The 18,381-nt window shown below is 43.3% G+C and overlaps 2 protein-coding genes across 4 annotated transcripts; one reads left to right on the top strand and one right to left on the bottom strand.

Moving 5' to 3' along the window:
* Positions 1 to 2,083: 2,083 nt before the first annotated feature.
* Positions 2,084 to 13,376, bottom strand: LOC100278140 (uncharacterized). Of its 2 annotated transcripts, none has more exons than XM_008645173.3 (14): positions 12,965 to 13,376; positions 12,714 to 12,846; positions 12,446 to 12,592; positions 12,096 to 12,272; positions 11,728 to 11,979; positions 7,523 to 7,606; positions 7,006 to 7,061; positions 6,716 to 6,797; positions 5,694 to 5,905; positions 5,550 to 5,616; positions 4,608 to 4,720; positions 3,778 to 3,928; positions 2,821 to 3,007; positions 2,084 to 2,621 (listed from the first exon to the last, which is right to left on the bottom strand). In XM_008645173.3, exons 1-14 carry the CDS (start codon positions 13,186 to 13,188, stop codon positions 2,548 to 2,550), a joined length of 1,959 nt encoding a protein of 652 aa, XP_008643395.1. In that variant the 5' UTR covers positions 13,189 to 13,376; the 3' UTR covers positions 2,084 to 2,547.
* On the top strand, positions 8,415 to 11,215 carry LOC103625785 (uncharacterized). Of its 2 annotated transcripts, none has more exons than XM_020537828.3 (4): positions 8,415 to 9,070; positions 9,164 to 10,396; positions 10,491 to 10,609; positions 10,691 to 11,215. In XM_020537828.3, exons 2-4 carry the CDS (start codon positions 9,334 to 9,336, stop codon positions 11,081 to 11,083), a joined length of 1,575 nt encoding a protein of 524 aa, XP_020393417.1. In that variant the 5' UTR covers positions 8,415 to 9,070; positions 9,164 to 9,333; the 3' UTR covers positions 11,084 to 11,215. The 2 variants fall into 2 exon arrangements, with proteins under 2 accessions (XP_020393417.1, XP_008644404.2); XM_008646182.2 differs by having other exon boundaries at positions 8,416 to 9,070; positions 9,164 to 10,390.
* Positions 13,377 to 18,381: the final 5,005 nt, after the last annotated feature.

Genomic DNA, 18,381 nt, shown 5'->3' with positions numbered 1-18,381 from the left:
AATATAATGTAATAATATTTTCTTGTAGGGGATGGGATCCATTGGAGACCTGATATATAAATAGGGATGTGTATGGTATAAATCTTATACTCATGATGGATATGGGTATGTGGATGAGTATGGATATCGCTTTACGAGGATGAGTATGGGTTGTGGAAACCCTATGGGAAATTCTACATTTACACCTTGTTTTGTACTATAGATATACTGTTATAGAATATAGTTTAAAATAAAGAGTAAAATAGAAATGATAATATAGAGACTGATGGAGATATCCTAATGAGCCTAAGTCCTGCAAACTGGCCTCCCAGTTTGATTCCCAGTTTGATTTTGCGCCCAGGCCGGGATCATCGGCCCATCGAGGAGCCTCACGCCCACAACCACCTCTTCCCGAGTTCCCGTACCGTACGTGCAATGTTTATGATATGAATAATCCCCTCCGCCCCTTTTTTTTTTCCTCACGATCTGCAACCACCATATTATTGAGGGGCTAATTTGAGATCCACAAAATCAGAATAAAAAGACTAAAATCTCATTTTCATGGTTTCCAAACTAGCTACAATGGAATATATCGTCACCTACTCCCTCTCCCCAAAAAAAATCTTTTCAAAGCATATGTCACAGAAAAAGGTGAAACTAGTAACGATCTAATGATGCTATAGATATCGGTGGACTTTTCTGTAGATTTCGTCAAGAATAAAGAAGCAAGCCTTGTGACAAAATTGAAGTGAACAATTGAAACAAACTCTATACCTTGAGCAAGTATGTTATCTTACATAGTAACCCATAGATTCTTCTTATTTTATATGTATTTCTTTTTGAAAAAAAAAATATGAGTTACCTTAGACGACTCAAAAAAAAAGACAACAAACTGTATATATATTTGTTTATTAAATCGTCTCAAAATTGCGTTGCTAATGACTTGATATACATGAAATAAATACGCGGCGGTCTCATTTTCTTCCATAAATCCCGTCCCATCGCAAGCACAGCGACCGCCGTGACGATCGCCCGATCTTTTTTTTTCTTCCCAAACCATCCGCCCTCGCGGAACCCGTGAGCTCCCCCTCCCGCCTCCGGACACGCACGGCAGCGGCAGGTGTTTCCGGCGATCGGTTGCCTCCCGGGCGGGCGCCCACACGTAAACGAGCTGCGCTGCCTGCCAGGATCCGGCGCCGGCGGCAGGGCAGGATGCCAATGTCATGGGCGCTGACCGTGTCCGTCGTCGACACGGTGTTCGCGGCGCTCGCGGCGTGGGTGTCGGCGTGCCTCTCCGCCGCCACCGCCGTCACCCGCTCCCCCCGGACCGGCGTGATGGGCCGCTTTGCCTTCCTGCTGTCTGCATGAGCTCCTCGTCCGTCTCTACTATCTAGCTAGCGACCGGTGCCTCTATATGTCTCCTGGTTTCTCGCTCTGCCCCCGTATCCCCAAATAACACCGTCTAGTAGTCTACTGTTCCTCCACTAGGCTCCGGCTGGAATGCAGCTGCATATTTTTTGTGTATTATTTTAGACAGTTTAAATGGCTACATATTAAAGAGCCAATATTACTCTCACGTATTTTGTATTCATATTTTTCTGTCTAACCTTACAATTACAAATATAAAACTGTTCGTCTCTTCTATTTCATATTAAATGTACGTGCGGCGTGATAAAATAATATTATATATTGATGTTTATATGTATCTATATAACAACAAATTCATTAATATGTTAGTCTTTCAATATAATTAGTTATCATAGTTGTTTAAAATCTTTTATATAAAGATTATAAAAAAACTTATTAAGTGGTCATCTGAGCTTTCTTCACGTTAGATCACGAACACCCTACTTCCTCACGTTACGATAACTCGATAAGTGATGATCACTTCAATCTATATTCTAACTATAAATAGTGATCCAAGCTATGTTTTAAAGACCGAGCTAATAACATCAAGTATTTGCAAAATGGAAGTAATATATTTTAGTGTGCTACCGGCTCAAAGCAATAGTGCCTGCTTGGAGTTGGAACAGTATATACACAATGATCCATACAAAGTATATAAACATATGCACGAGGCCTCAGTGACAATAACACGCAAAGATAGCGAGCTAGCATGCACTTTTCTCAGATCCAATAGAATACCAAGCTTCAAAATTCCAATTGAATAATCCCGACAGAAATCTCGGAACAACTCAGGTTCGTTCAACTAAATGTCTCAGCATGTTTGCTAACGAAAAGAAATTCCAATACCAAACTACTGCAAGGGCCAAGACTCCAAGAGAGCAAAAACATAGGGTAGTAACGACAATATTTAGCTGAGCTAATTTAGGCAACAGATTATCAGATACGGCATTTAATGGAGCCGAGTGGTGTCTGCCATTTATATAGAATCTGAAACACCAATTGACCGGATAAATTATGGCTGATGACATGTCTGTACAAAAACGTTGGTTTCCTTCCGGGTAAAAACCCCAGCTGCGAAAATCAGCCAGCATGGATCCAGCTGATGTTGCAAAGTAATCTCCAGGAAGAAAGCAACTTATTTTCCCACTTGTCCAGGAGGCTTCAAGAGGAAGAGTTTTTCCGAGCTGCATAAACCCGGTAAGCAGCTAGTCCAACAACTGCAACAGCAGCTCCAACTGCAAATTATTAATGCAGTATCAGCATAAGTCAGACCTCCTAGAACTTCCACATTGACTGAATATTTACAGAAACTATATACTAGCATCAGCAGACAGGTAGATCTCTAATCAATGCACATGTAGTCTCTGTTCTATGTTCAGTATAGGTATAGTGTTAAATCAACCATTCACAAACACAAGGGTGCATACAACTCACCAGAGACAACCATTAGCGAACGGTTTAGAAGTTGCCGATATTGCCGGCGTGTTTTTCCAGCTTCAGTCTCTGGAATGCTCAAATGGGGCAGTTGCGCAGCATGTACTATTCTGCAGAAAATGTTGTTCAAATCTCTCAGCTTCACACTGATCGGAATTGGTGTTTCAATTCCCATGTCTTGGCTCACCTGAAAAGTAGATGTGTTCACAGTTACTTCTGGCAAACAAAAATAAGAGGACTTCCATTCTATGGGAACAATAATTCACGGTTGTCAACAAATAATAAGTTACCCTTCACCTAGATAAGTAGGTCTTCTACTGATACCACAGAGACGCATGGACAACAGAAAAAGTTACTAACACCTTTTGCATAGTATTTCCAGCAGTATAGTAAGAGATTAATTTAGGGGTGCAAGTGAGTTGGTCTATATATATATGTATCCAGATATATGCCATTTTAAGAGGGTCTGCAAACCCGCATTCTAAGTGGGTTGCATAAAAACTGGTGCTTCTATGATGGACTCTATGCAGACTCATTGAACAACCCAGCATCCCTTCATAAATTAGGAAGAGATAAAACGCCAGAAAGAAACCTTACTGAGGAAAATAATTCAACAAATACAAATACTTAGAGCAAAACATTTCAACCAATAAAGCGTTCTGCACTTCTCTCCACTTCTTCATACTACCCAATGGCAGTTGCAGGATTGAACTAGCACATACTTTATTCAATTTTGGTTTTCATTGTGTTTCTTTTTTCTACAATAGTACAATTTATATAGTTTTTTTTGGCAAGGCAAAACCTATGAGAACACTAGGAGCAACAAAACCTGGGACAAAATTATGAGGCAATACAGCAACCTAGAGTAACGTATGTATAAATTTGATCGGAAACTTCATCCTGATATATTATCTTGGTTCCACTATGTTTACAGAATTAAATGCTAAAAAAACTTACTCTAGTTGATTCTTGTAGAGCTTGTGAAGATTGGTCAAGATCATCTTTCGCAGCAACTATCAAGCACGGAACTTCGTAGCCAGTATTTTCTCCATGTGTAGCCACTTGCACAAGCAAGTCTCTAGCTCTTTGCCATGAATATTCATCACAGCTGCCAATACAACAGGTTCAGAGGCTATTTTGTGGACTTCCTAGAAGTTCTTCCAAGTTTTGTGTTTCTATAATAGAATACAAGAGGCAATAATTACTGTGAAAAGAGTTTCAATGCTTGTCAATTGTGATCTCCATCACCAACTACCAACTATCCGAAGTGTGGTTCACATGACCAGGGATTTAACTATAACTAGGGGTCAAAAAAAAAGGTCAGTTGGACTGAGAATCCACTTGAAACAATAAGTTAGTACGAATAAAAATATATTGCCTAAGTCAAGTAACTTTGTCCAAATAATGACAAACTGAAAGAAAACTTCAGTTTTCTTGCCAAGCTAGGTCATGAAAAACAGAATCTCAGCCCACAACCCCAAAATAAGCCACCCGACAGAGAAGTGCAGAAGAAGACACTGAAGTAACGAAACTAAACCTTGTTTAACGCATTAATTTAAACCCAGACAATCATAACACTCATTATATATCTAACCATGTTAACACAAACGGTTTATATCAGGTTAGCACAAACATGAAATCGGAAGAAAATATGTGTTTAACTTATGATGAAGGTTTCATCAATAAAATTAACTGATACACAAATAGGGAGAAAATCAGTCACTATAAACTACTGTGAGATTTGCAGATTATGAATAAATAAAAGAATACTCTAGAGCAGTGTGCACCTATCGTAAACAAATACTGCTACATCACACGGCGCCAATGATTCTCTGTCAGAAAGTATCGATCTCACATCACCTTCAGGAATCTCTCGCAATATTAGTGTCTTTCTAGTTCCCTTCAAAAAAAATGAATCGGACAAAAATAATCAGGCTATGTCTAACAACCCACTCATTCAATGACTCAACTAGAAAAGAATCAAAGGTCCTAGTACTTGCAGAAAATGAGGAATGATGGAACAGTAATAGTCTACACAGAGAACAGAATTAGTCTCCACAGACCACAGATAAATAACCCATCAAATGTTATAGATTTTTCAAGTCGTCCGATTAATCATCCAAGTCGGTTTGAACCAATCACAATTAATCGCCAAGTCGTCCGACTAATCGTGATTATCGCCCAAGTCGATCAGCCATAAAGACCAGCAAGTCATCCGACTTGAAAACACTGGATTTATATCAAGGAGACAATACTACTGCAATCAGAACATGCATTCAACATATCATAAAGACAAGCTGCTGGTTGTTTTTTGTATATCAAAAGCGAATATGGATGGTATAAGAATTTTGTCTTCACTGATACTCCCTCAAGTCCAGTGCATTTCACGAATGTCAGGAGTCAAACTTTTAACCCTAAACTTTATTTTTTTACCAATAATTTGGCCAGCATTTTTACTATTGTAATACAAACTTGATGCTATTAGACTAGTAACCATATGTGCTACCCAACAATCATAAATAATATAATATAGAAAAAATGAGTGAATGGTCGAAGTGTAATTTAGGTGACCATGCCATGTGACTATGCCTTATAAATTGGACCAGAGGGAGTATATTCACAATTACAATGGGATTCAAGTTGTTGAAAACAGAAATAATAGTATATCAGCGTAAGCATAAACATAACACATCTATGGTGCAAAAGAAGAGCATCAACATAACACTTACATCAGCCATTTCGACAGAATTTGTTGCAAAGCGTTCGCTGTTAGATGGCAGGGCATCAGAAGGTTGCCTGTTACAAGGACCCCAAGTGAATCAAAGAAGACCAAATGAAAAAAATATTACGATATTAGGAAATGTATGACATACCTTCCGATGAATGATTGTAGCAACGATGTCTTTCCAGAGCCTCTGGCACCGAAAACAAAACACTGGAAAATGTTTCTCTGTGTCTGTTGCTTTTTACGATCCACACGTCTTTTCCTTGTGACAGTAAATGCAGAACTGAACTCGCCAGGATAGCCAACGTATACAAGGTTGGCATAACTATTTGTCGGGTCTAGCAGTGTCATAAGAGCCCACTGCATCGCAAAATCCTTATTCAGCAACAGCAAAATATAATGCAATATAGCATGATATAAAATAATGTATTAACAGAAAAATGCATTGCCATGTTGTCAGCATTCTGTACAACATGTTTGGTTTTTCATGCCTAGGCTCAATTCTCTAATTATTCTGGTAGTTTGGTCTTTATGGAAACATAGGAATGCTTGTGTGTTGGATGGTCAGGATCCCAGTGTGTCGGTAATCTGTCAGGAGGTAGAAGCTGAGAGTAGGCTTTGGGTTATGGCTGGAGACAAGGTGCTCCAGGAGCTGCTCGGCAGGGCTTCTTGGCTGCATGCATGAGCAGCTGGTAGGGTCATGTATTGTGCTGTTTAGGGAGTGAGTTGTAATCACTTCCTTTTGGGTGAGGCGGGGTCTACCCCCTCTTGTGTACCTTTATTCTTTTCTTAATGAAATGACACGCAGCTCTCCTGCGTTGTTCGAGAAAAAAACAGAGCACACCAATTCAACTTAGAATTTGATTGATTATGCTTCAGCTTACATATTTTTCTGGAATGTTTAGCAAATAATTTAATTACATCAGCAGCTTGAGAATTGAGTGTCCAATTTTAAATAACATGTCAAGTTATTCACCACATAGACACAAGATTTGTTTGGTCCTTCTCAAAGCAACAAAGGCAGCTGAGTAATTGGTGCATAAGAATGTGCCAAACAAACAGAATAGAAGTAGGTTGTTTTTGGATCCACAACAAATATGTTTGTTCACAAAAAAGATCCCCATTTAATCACTTAGTTGTGCATGATATGTTAAGGATGAGACAAAATACCTTTGAGAGAAACCCTTCAAGTGACAGACCACCCAACACATTCTTTTCAGCACAGTCTTTATATGGATCGCAAGACCATGGGCTGAAATATGCCATCCAAAAAGAAAAGGAAATAAAGACAGATAAGAATAAATATATCTGTCACAAAGCCTGAATAAAAAGCAACACGTACTATCAATAGACTAGAGGAATTAACACCGGATTTTCCAACACTTTCCATATAGACAAGCATTATCAAATGTAATACAAGTAATATAGATGCAGAAATATTGATTCATCTAACATCTTACTTTTCAGGTGCTGTTGAGAATAGGTCCTCCAGCTCAGCAGGTAGTAAAGCTCCATCCTGGATACACATAAAGAAGTGTTGAGCGATCAATCTAAATATGATATCCTAATAAAAAGGCAACACATCTAGTGTAAAAATAATTAGGGTACTAACATGCTAACATCAAATCTTTGTCTATCGGATCAATCATCTGCGGTTGAATGTAACCCCATCTGAGGACGATGTGCCCTATTCTATGAAAACGTAGGGATTCTTTAGGAAATAGTCTGAAAGGAGGCGGGATCGCACTTAGCCATAGATAGTGGATCCGATGGACAAGATTTGATGTTAGCATGTTAGCACTCTAATGGTTTTTACACTAGATATGTTGTCAATAAAAAATCCAATATGACATAACTTCAAACGAATATGTTTATAATTAATTAAAATGCATAATGGCAATTCATTATCATTGAATACCAATTCCATAATAGGGTAAGATTACTTTTAATAATAATGAGTTTGTACATTCTTCTTACGTTATCAATGTCAAACATGTTGAATATCCCTCTCAAGAAATCGACCACTTCACTTGTCAATTCCAGAGTCTGCAGAAAAAAAACCTGGCTTTATTACTTCACCAAAGTTCCATCAATAAAAAAATTATATTCCTGCATGAAGCTACTAATAGAAGTTCCAAGAACACTACTGAAGCACTAATAGGAGTATTTGTGCGAATGACATAATTCTGCAAGGCTGTGAACCATATATATAATGATGACAGAAGAGCAAAATCAGCTAAAATTACTGACCATAAACGGCTTTAACAAGCATGAAAAGTAGGGGGGGATCAGTTTTAACATAAAAACACAATGATAAACTAGATCAGTGTTTACAATCCCTGAATTCATTGGAAGTACAATGATGGATATCAAAGTGGACAGATTGGAACAGGGAAAAAGACATAGATAAATAAGTAATATTGACACTGAACAGTGTTCGGCTAGGCGCCGACTAGGCGGCGATTAGGCGCGCCTAGGCGCTAGTCGACACGCTGCCGCGTAGCCTAGGGCCCTATGCGTCTTCTAGGCGGCCGCGGCGACTAGGCGGCGTTCAGCCGCGCCTAGGCGGCGAGTGGGCGGCGCGCAGCGCCTAAGCGGGCGCGCAGGCGGGCGCGCGGGCGCGCGGGCGCGCAGGCGGGCGCGCAGGCGAGCGCGCGGTACTTTTAGCGCGCGCGCGGGAGTTTTTAGCCAGCGCGCGGTAGTTTAGCGCGCGGTAGTTTAGGCAGCCAGCGCGTGATAGAAACTGCTGCTCCCCCGCCGGCTCCCCCGCCGGCTCCCTGCTGCTCGCCCGCCGGTCCCTGCTGCTCCCCCGCCGGTGAGTTCTCCTCCCCCGTCGGCTGCTCCCCTCCCTGCTCATCCCCCTCCCCTGCTTTCCTCCCCTGCTTTCCTGCTTTCCTCCCCTGCTTTCCTCCCCTGCTGAAACTGCTTTCCTCCCCTGTGCAGTGTACAAGTGAAAGAAATCAAAGGATTAAGGTTTAAGGATGTCATCAGAAACTGCAGCTGCACCTTCTGAAACTGAAGCAGCTAGAGCGAATCTCCTAAAAAGAAATTCAGATGATGTTGGATGGGAATATGGTGTTCTTGTTGATGCTAACAACAAAGACAAGGTGAAGTGTAAATTCTGTGACAAGGAGATGAGGGGAGGGATTTATAGGTTGAAGGAGCATCTTGCCCATGTTGGAAAGAATGTGAAGAAATGCACGTCTGCAACACCGCAGGCTCTAGAGGCTAAAGAGAAGTGCAAGAAAGCAATAGAGGCTGCAAAAAGGAAGAGGGAGGAGAAGACTGTTCGTGAGCTAGAACTTAGAGAGGAAGTGAATGTATCTAGGGTTGGAGAGGAGTCAGAAGAAGTCACTTGTGTTGGAAGCTCACAGCCTCACAAATTAGGGCCAATTGACAAATGGACACGTGCTATTGATCCTACCAAGGCTGATTCATTCAAACAACAGCAGCTGAACAAGGAACTATGGAAAGAAAGAGAGCATGAGGTGCACAAGTTTATTGCAAGATGGGCCTATAATCATGGTAAATTGCTAGTATACGATGTTGTTTTCACATTTTAAAATTCATGAACTGAACACATTTTAAAATTAGACTTCATTTTTTAATCATTGGCAGGAATACCTTTCAATGCATGTGACAATGATGAGTTCAAGCAAATGTGTGAAGCAATTGGACAATTTTGACCAGGACTTACACCTCCAACTCAAGATGCCTTTCGAGGTAGTTTGCTGGAAGAAGAATATGAAAGAACCAAGTGTTTGCTGCAGGAACGTGAAGCCGAGAAGATGAAAAATGGTTGCTCTATTATGACCGATGCTTGGTCAGATAGAAAGAGGAGAAGCATAATGAATATATGCACTAATTGTGCTGATGGAACCTCCTTCATCAGCTCAAAAGAGATGTCAGATGTGTCACACACAAGCGAAGTCATTTTTGAATTAGTGGACAAAGCAATTGAAGACATTGGTGAAGAAAATGTGGTGCAAGTAGTCACTGACAATGCCTCTAACAACATGGGAGCAAAGAAGCTATTGCTTGAGAAGAGACCACAAATATTTTGGACCTCTTGTGCAGCTCACACAATCAACTTGATGCTCCAAGGAATTGGCAAATTGCCTCGGTTCAGGAAAGTGATTGACCAAGCAAAGTCATTTACCATATTTGTGTATGGCCACACAAGAACATTGGAGTGCTTGAGATACTTCACAGAGGGGAAAGAGCTAGTGAGGCCAGGAGTGACTAGGTTTGCTTCATACTTTCTCACTTTGAACAGTATGCAAGAGAAGAAGGACCAGTTAAGGAAGATGGTAGTTCATAGCAGGTGGGACTCATTAAAGGATGTGAAATCAAAGAAAGGAAAAGAGGCCACAGCTACTATATTGAGTCCAGCCTTTTGGAAGGATGTGAAGCTAATGTTGGCTGTTTTTGAGCCATTGGTCAAAGTCCTCCGTTTGGTTGATGGGGATGTGAAGCCATCCATGGGTTTCCTTTATGGAGAGCTACTAAAGGCAAAAAGAGAGATCAAAGAGGCCTTTGGCAATGTTGAGTCTCGATTCAAAGATGTTATGGCTGTAATTGAGAAGAAGATGAATGGAAGACTTGATTCTCCATTGCATTTGACAGCTTTTTTGCTGAATCCACACTATAGCTATGCTAACCCATCAATATTTGATGAGCCCAAAATGAATGAAGCCTTCATATCTTGTGTCGAGCAATTTTATTATCATGATGAGGACCAACAAGAACAGGCTGCCAACTTTGAATTGAAAAAATTTCAGAATAGAGAAGGACCATTTAGCAAGAAGCTTGCAAGAACTTTTCAAAACTATGATTACAATCCAGGTAGAGGTACTTAACTACTTATTATATGGTTGTTTGCTGTTTTCTACCATGGTTGTTTGCTGTTTTTTAAACTAATAGAGGTGTTTCTAATTTATTTCAGCATCATGGTGGCGGTTATATGGAACTGAAACACCAGCTTTACAAAAGATGGCTACAAGGATATTATCTTTGACATCAAGCTCTTCTGGTTGTGAAAGAAATTGGAGTGGGTTTGAAGGGGTTAGTACCTATCTATTAATCATTTCAGCAGTACTATGATTAAATTTCAGAACTGAAAATGCTTTTGTTTCTAATTTATAGATACACACTAAGAAGAGAAATAGGCTGACTACAACCCGCCTCAACAAGTTGGTCTATATTCAGTTCAATAACAGGCTGATGAATAACAGAGAAAAGATTAAGTCAAAGAAAATCACTGATGTTCTCTTGTCTAGTGATACAACTGAAGCTCAAGGTTTTCTCCAAGAGGGTGGAGATGATTGTGCACAAGTTGTCTTTAGAGATGAGGAGGAAGATGAGATGGAAGGTACAGGGATACCTTGGTCTGTTATTGGAGAGGCAGTGGGAGCAGAAGAACAGCTTGAGCCTCGTAGAAGTGCAAGAGTGAGAGAGCTCTATGAAGGAGAAGAGTTTGAGTCTGAAGAAGAAGAGTATGAAGATGAAGATTTGTGCTACAGTGAAGATGAAATATGATCTGGACTAAGAACTATGTGCTTGTGTTGTCCTTTATTTATGTGTCTTCTTTTGTGTGAGACCTGAACTAAGAACTATGTGCTTGTGTTGTCCTTTATTTATAAATTGTGTTCTGCACTTGTATTACTGTCCTATCCACTTGTGTTGTAATTATCAGCTGCTGATATGGTGTGCAGTGTACTCAACTGCTCATGAATGGGAGGCTGCTGAAATCATCCAGATAAGTCACAATTTAGTGTTTTCTATTTTTTTATGAACAGCTAGCTGTCTATTGACTAATTTACTAACTACTAGCTGTCAAAATGTGTTGCAGCCTTGCAGGAGCTAGGAACATGCAAGACAGCAAGAGTAAGCTCAGCTAGGAATCAGATATGTCTACTGGCCTTCTTTTTATACTTACTGTGAGTCTGTGACTCATATAGTCATATATAGTAGTTATATACGTATATATAGTTATATACATAATATATATATAATTTATGGCTATATTGCCAAAACGCCTAGAAAAGCGCCTAGAAGCGCCTAAGACCGAGTACTCCCGACTAGGCGCTAGGCAATGGGTCACCGCCTAGATTCCGCCTAGAGCCTAGCTGAACCTTGACACTGAAAGATTTGTATTAATCATAAAACAAAAAAAAACATACTTGATCAGGAGCTCTTTTAATTGGCACTGCAATGAGATCATCCCTAAGCTTGATGTCATTGTCGTAACCAAATTTCCTCAATACAGTCCATGTAGTTTCCAAACGACCTTTTTCAATAAATAGGGCATGCAGAAAAAGGAACCCAGTCAAAGTAAGGCCAGTTTCATTTACGCCTTCAGGCATCTTCTCCTGAACAACTCTCTTAACTCCTGAAATTTCAGTAGGCTGGAGAGGAGCACTAAAACACCGGACCTGCAAAGCAGTAATAAAAATAATCTCAGCAAAACTAAAAACAAAAGGGTATATCATTAAGTAGTTATGCTGTATGTTGCTAGATAGAAAGCAGGGTAGCCTTCATGAACACAGACCTGGAATTCATTGAGCTCCACGTCACTGAGAGCACCATCCTTGTCATTATCACATATAATGAATATCCGCTTCAACGCTCTCACACATCGAGGCTTCAGAGATTGTAATTCTTGATCAAAAAGGGGGGCAGTAGGGTGAAGTACTGCCTTCTGGGCATAGTAGAAAACCTCAGGCACCTGCCAAAAAACTGAAGTCAGCATCCATAATTATTGATCAGAACTTTCAAATGGCAAAAAAGCAAGGCACTAGGAACACACTATTCATGCCTGGAGTACTACAAATTTCACTGAGGGTAAATCTGAGACATTTGGGTTACAAAAGCCATGTCAGGTATAGGATGCGGGGTTACCTGTATCTGGCGAAGAGCGGAGCACTCAATGCAGGTCTCAATCTCGCGGAAGGACTGCATGATGGGCGCCATAACCTGCTCAAGGCTAACTTGTTGTTCGTCCCTCAGGTCCAGCTTGCACCCCACCACGATAACTGGGGCCTTCAGCTGCATCACAGAAATCAGACAAGACAAATCACAAGGGACCAACCCAAGAGACACTCAAACGCAAACGATCTAGACCTACGCCACGAGGCGCCGCGACGCCCTATGAGAATCGCGGCATTACCTGGAGTCGCCGGAGCTCGGGAAGCCAGAACGAACTGAGCCGCTCCAGCGTGGCGGGCCGGTCGCAGGCGTAGGTGAGCACGACCGCATCGGCGGCCTGACACTCGGCGATCAACTTCGGCTTCTGCTCCGGGCTGCAATCACAGCGACGCGCACAAATCAACTCAACGCCAGGTATCCATCCATTCATCCCGTCAAGATCTAACGAATCCGAGTATCCGACATGCACGGGAGGAGGTGCGAAGGGGATACCTGGACGACGTGTCGATGATGGTGATGGGGACGCGGTCGGGGAAATAATCGGCGGGGAGGCGGGTGGGGGGCATGACGCGAGGCACGTTCTCGGGAAACTGCTCGGTGGCGAGGGCGACGATGAGGCTGGACTTGCCGGTGCCGGGGTCGCCGATCACGACGACCCGCACGCCCGACTTGCCCGCCAGATTCGCGGCCATCGCTGGGGACGTCGCGCTCGCCATGCCGGGCGCCTCTCTCTCTCCCCTCGCGTCTTCTGTCTCTAGGGTTTTGCGGGATTTGGGTGGCGCTGGTGCGGCTGTCTGCGCCGGCGTCGGCGTCGGATGTCAGCGGGTGGGGTCGGAAGGGTTGGCTGGTCCGGTTGCTTCGTCTTGGAGTGGACGAAAAGAAAACAATCAAAACATAGTCGGAAAATAAAAGTGACCGTATAGCTTGTTTGGTTGACTGCTTCAAAAGGCGCTTGTTTGGTTTAATTTTTTTTTACTAAATTTGATCGTCTCTGCTTATTCAAAGTTTCTGTAAAAAAATAAAAAAACAAAGTCATATTTACAGTATACTATACGTTGCGACGGTTCATAACAATACTCATATAAACTATCCACGCTCTCCGCATAATTTTTTATTTGACTAATTCATGTTGTTATTTACTTCAACTAATATGTCTTGGTACAACACGACGACTAACTAAACGAACAGAGATTATAGAATAACATAATTTCACCAAATAGAGACCAAATAAGAGAAAGATTGTGAGCTTAGGTTTCTACAATAAGTCACATGAACTCAAACTTATAAAAAATGATAGATCAAAATATTAAGTGGTTGCTAAAGTCAGACATCAATAAAAACTGGATGTGCTCCATACAAATTATGGTACTTTGTATCAGTTACTAACGTTTAAAGCCAACAAATAACTTTTCCTTTTACTGACAGCGTGACAAATCTCCATCCAATTCAGCAACCTTAAACATCATAGAGTCAATTGCGCCAATGTGGTCTCAACAACCTAATGCATCCAAGAGTCAAGAACACAAGGGACGAGCACCCTGTGGTAGTGCCCACATGGATCTCCAAATTCTAACACATATTTTGCAGGATCCATGAGCCATCATCAGAAGAACACAAACTATGTGCAGACAATAAATAAAGTATTAACACACCCAAATTATGTTCAGTCTTTAGCACAACAAAAAAGTAACACAAAAACAACAGAGGACCAACATAATATTTTTTGCAATGACAGAAGAATGGGTGATAGGTACATAAAAGTGGTAGAAGCATACCGAGTCGACACCGTGATAAGGGGAAGACCATGTAGACAGGCGATGCCGAGCCATCGAACGGGTACCATAGGCAGCAAATCAGGAAACCTCATCCCTCGCCGCCCCACTTCTAAGGTTTCGTGGTGCAGTAAGGGAAGTGAAGAGGCGGGCATACATGCTCATTGTCGAAGAAGGACACGACAAAGACCTAGACATCTGGAGGCGACATATGTAGTATACTGCTAGATACATATAGGAAGAGAGCACGCAAGCGAAGAAAGAAGCCCAGCCGGAGCAGCTCCAAACCGAGAGGCACCGCACAAGGCGTTAGTCTGACAAGGGCGAGAGAATGCAAGTGCCTTCTGTCGGTGTTTTGGGTCCGACCGCACACCCGGGGTTGCCCCTCGAGGTGTTTTTAGGAGTAGGACGGTGTCAACGACTGTAGCAAAATGGTTCGTGCCGATCGCACGAGGGACAGTAGACAAGATTTGCAGGTTCGGGCCGCTTAGAGATGCGTAACACCCTACGTCCTGGTGAGTATACGAGTGTGGTTATAAGAGGGCTCTCTGGATTGAGGGCACAGAGAGTTAATGAGGATGACTAAGTAAAAATAGGGTCGATCAATCTGAAGGGGTACCCCCTAGGCCTTATATACTCGACCGTGGGGCAGTACATGTGGATATGATAACAACAAGTAGCTAAAAGGTAGTGAACCTCCTGAGTTTATCCCTACATAACCTTCGCCGACTTATCCTTGCATGGCTCCGTAGCATGAGGGCTCCAGCGCGGGAAAGTCGGGTCTCCGTTGCGATTTACTCGCTCGACGTTGTGGGCCGTCCGGGTTTGCATCAATCCGGTCTTACGTCTTCTCTGCTTTGTTGGTCGTTTCTCCTCAGGCCCACGAAGGAATGACCTTGCGATTTATTGAGCTCTTGGGCCTTTCGTGAGGTCTTTTACTCCTTTAGTGGACCTAGGGGATATCTATCCCCCACAAGCCCCCGATCTTTGGGTTAATTTGGAGGTAATCAACCCAAAGATCCAAGGTCCAAAAAATGACTTCCTGCTGTCTTCTCCTGCCCCGATCACTTGTTTGACCAAAGCTTAATTTCATGTTTGTGCCTTAGAGGTCGGCATTTCGACTTGTAGGATCCTAAACTTCATTGGGTGCACCGGAGGTGCACCCAATGGGTGTAGCCCCCGACCTTTGAGTAGATTTTAGAAGACAATCTACTCGAAGGTCTTTCCCGGAAATTATCTCCATTTGTGCTCCTGCATCCTGGTTGAGGGTTGGTCCTTTAATCTTGTCCTTCGCTTTAGAGGTCGGCACTATCTCGACTTGGAATGATAATCCATGGGGTGCACCGGAGGTGCACCCAATGGGTGTAGCCCCCGACCTTCAAATGGATTTTTTAAGGATAATCCATTCGAAGGTCTTCCTTTCGCTTGTAAAAATTGGTATGAGGCTATTTGCATTATGCTTTGGAGGTCAGCATTATGTCATCAATATTTTGCTGCAAAGGTCAGCATATATTTTGTCTTTAGTAGCTGAGTTTGCAATCCATCCATATCTTGCTAGGTGATGCAATTTATTTGCTTCTGCGACTTGATTGGACGTTTGATGGACGTTCTCTGTCTAGTCATTGCGTCGCTTCTGTCGGCCACATCTTGTATTTTGCTGGCTATATTTGGCTTTCCTCTGATCCTTACTGGTATCTCATTTTTGTCTTGAGGTATTCACTGCGTGCCCTGCACGGATGTGACCGTTTTGAAAAATATACTAATAATTCCTGGGCGTCCCCCCCAATGGGTGTGGGCAAGGGACGGCTTGGTACACTGAGTGTTTTAGCCGGCTGCTTCTAAGTAGTAATGTGATGGGACGGCTAGTGTAATCATATCCTTTGCGTTGTTGACTGGAGTCTCAATGGGTGTAGTGTTGCATGAAACGGCGTCAGTCGTCTGACGTGTCTTCAGATGGGTGGGAGTGCTTATTGAATGCTTTGCGACTGTTCAGTGACCGCGGTTGGAAGTGAGCGGTTGCCTTTCCCTTCTATAAATAACGCCCTTGCTCCTCTGGTTTTTTCACACCTCTTCGCTGTTCTTTACTGCATCCTTCTCCTCCCTTCTATCTGCTTTCGCCATGGGCAAGGGTCACAAACGCAAGCGTGAGCCGACTCCTCCGTCGGAGGATTTTGGCGACTCATAATACTCGGAGGAGGAGTTCTCCTCCGAGTCCGAAGGATCTCCGGCTCCCGTCTCTCCCCCGGCGTCGTCTGATGATTCAGACGACTCCCAGGGGATTGCCGCGGAGGTCTGGACGTACATCCGGGCCGTCGAGCGCTCCGGGCTCGAGGGCTCGGATGAGTCTGAGTTCTCCTCGGACGAGGAGAACTCGGACGGCGGCGAGGACGAAAATGACGACGACGACGACAACGACGACGACGACGGTGGCGACGGCGACGGTGACGGCAGCAACGGCGGCGGGGGCAGCGGCGGCAAGGGCAGCACCAGAGGCGGCAGCAGCACGGGCAGCACCAGAGACAGCGGCGGCAAGGGCAGCAGCAGCAAGGCCAGTGGCTAAACGCCACTGGTCTTTAGATATTAGTATAGTGTAGTTAGAATAATGTAATAGTAATGTAGAGTAGTATAGGGAAGCACCAACTCGTGAAGAGTTGGTTTGTAAGCTTTTATCTTCCCTTTAATGAAAAAATGACGTTTGCCCCTTATCAATGACTTGCTTTTCCTTATTATAGAACTGATTCTTTTGGGACAGTAGATGACTCGCCGAACGATTGAAGGTCGACGTCAGCATTTTAGAAATAATACCGAGCAGTCGAACACGAGGTCAGCGTTTTAGAGGCAACACCGAGTGAGTGAAGTTTGATGCTGGCATTTCAGAAGTAATGTTGAGCGATTGAATACGAGGTCAGCGTTTTTAGGGGCAACGCCGAGTGATTGAAGGTTGGCGTCGGCATTTTAGAAGTAATGTCGAGCGATTGAATACGAGGTCAGCGTTTTAGAGGCAACGACGAGTGGTTGAAGGTCGGCGTCGGCATTTTAGAAGTAATGTCGAGCGATTGAGCACGAGGTCAGCGTTTTAGAGGCAACGCCGAGTGATTGAAAGTCAGCGTCGGCATTTTAGAAGTAATGTCGGGCGATTGAACACGAGGTCAGCGTTTTAGAGGCAACGTCGAGTGATTGAAGGTCGGCGTCGGCATTTTAGAAGTAATGCCGAGCGATTGAACACGAGGTCAGCGTTTTAGAGGCAACGCCGAGCGATTGAAAGTCAGCGTCGGCATTTTAGAAGTAATGTCGGGCGATTGAACACGAGGTCAGCGTTTTAGAGGCAACGCCGAGTGATTGAAGGTCGGCGTCGGCATTTTAGAAGTAATGCCGAGCGATTGAACACGAGGTCAGCGTTTTAGAGGCAATGCCGAGTGATTGAAGGTCGGCGTCGGCATTTTAGAAGTAATGCCGAGCGATTGAACATGAGGTCAGCGTTTTAGAGGCAACGCCGAGTTATAGCCGGTCGCACGAGTTATTTTGAGGATAATAACCGAGTGATGAAGTGGCACGTCGGCCTCTTTGGAAATGACTGCCAGATGGCCACGTGGCATGCTGGGGTTTCGGAAATATCCGTCGGGTGATGACTGGGCACTTTTTGAAACGGTATCTGGCTCGAGAATATCCCATAAGAGTTGCGCTTTTAGCCGCCTTTGCTTTCCGTGCCCTAGTTCTTGCATTCCCGCATCTGAATCTTCCCTGCCACTCGCCTCCTACTCTGTTCGCCGGTGAAAAGCAAGATGGCGCCCAAGAGGAAAACTGCGAACTTGTCTGCTGCGGTGATCCCTGCAATCGACCCCAACAGTCAGTTACCCTTCGCAGGTAACCATATGTCCGTTATTTCCGAAGCTGAGCTTCTCCGCCTCGTCTCCATCGGGGTTCTTCTTCCGCGGGAACTCTGTTCTTGGCGGATTTGCCACGGGACTACTGTCCCAACAGAGGATACCCATGAGTCTGTAGTTTACGCTCCTTTTCTTCTCCGCGGCCTCGGTCTTCTCATCTCTCATTTTTTCCGCGGCCTCCTTGATTTCTATCACATCAACTTGACCCATTTGAACCCTAATTCCATTCTGCAAATCTCCATTTTCGTTCACC

Source organism: Zea mays, chromosome 5 (genome assembly GCF_902167145.1).
Source record: "Zea mays cultivar B73 chromosome 5, Zm-B73-REFERENCE-NAM-5.0, whole genome shotgun sequence".
NCBI lineage: Eukaryota > Viridiplantae > Streptophyta > Magnoliopsida > Poales > Poaceae > Zea > Zea mays.
Note: the sequence above shows the minus strand (reverse complement) of the source record. Positions and strands in the feature narration are given on the sequence as shown.

What these genes read in the sequence shown, in the direction of transcription:
- LOC103625785 (XM_020537828.3), top strand. Translation starts at nt 9,334, where the DNA reads ATGAAAAATGGTTGCTCTATTATGACCGATGCTTGGTCAGATAGAAAG. An exon ending in TGATTACAATCCAGGTAGAG is followed by an intron (nt 10,397 to 10,490) that starts GTACTTAACTAC and finishes AATTTATTTCAG; the next exon opens with CATCATGGTGGCGGTTATAT. An exon ending in ATTGGAGTGGGTTTGAAGGG is followed by an intron (nt 10,610 to 10,690) that starts GTTAGTACCTAT and finishes TCTAATTTATAG; the next exon opens with ATACACACTAAGAAGAGAAA.
- LOC100278140 (XM_008645173.3), bottom strand. Translation starts at nt 13,188, where the DNA reads ATGGCGAGCGCGACGTCCCCAGCGATGGCCGCGAATCTGGCGGGCAAG. An exon ending in TTGAAGGGTTTCTCTCAAAG is followed by an intron (nt 5,906 to 6,715) that starts GTATTTTGTCTC and finishes TTTGCGATGCAG; the next exon opens with TGGGCTCTTATGACACTGCT. An exon ending in ATTCTGTCGAAATGGCTGAT is followed by an intron (nt 4,721 to 5,549) that starts GTAAGTGTTATG and finishes TTTTTTTTGAAG; the next exon opens with GGAACTAGAAAGACACTAAT.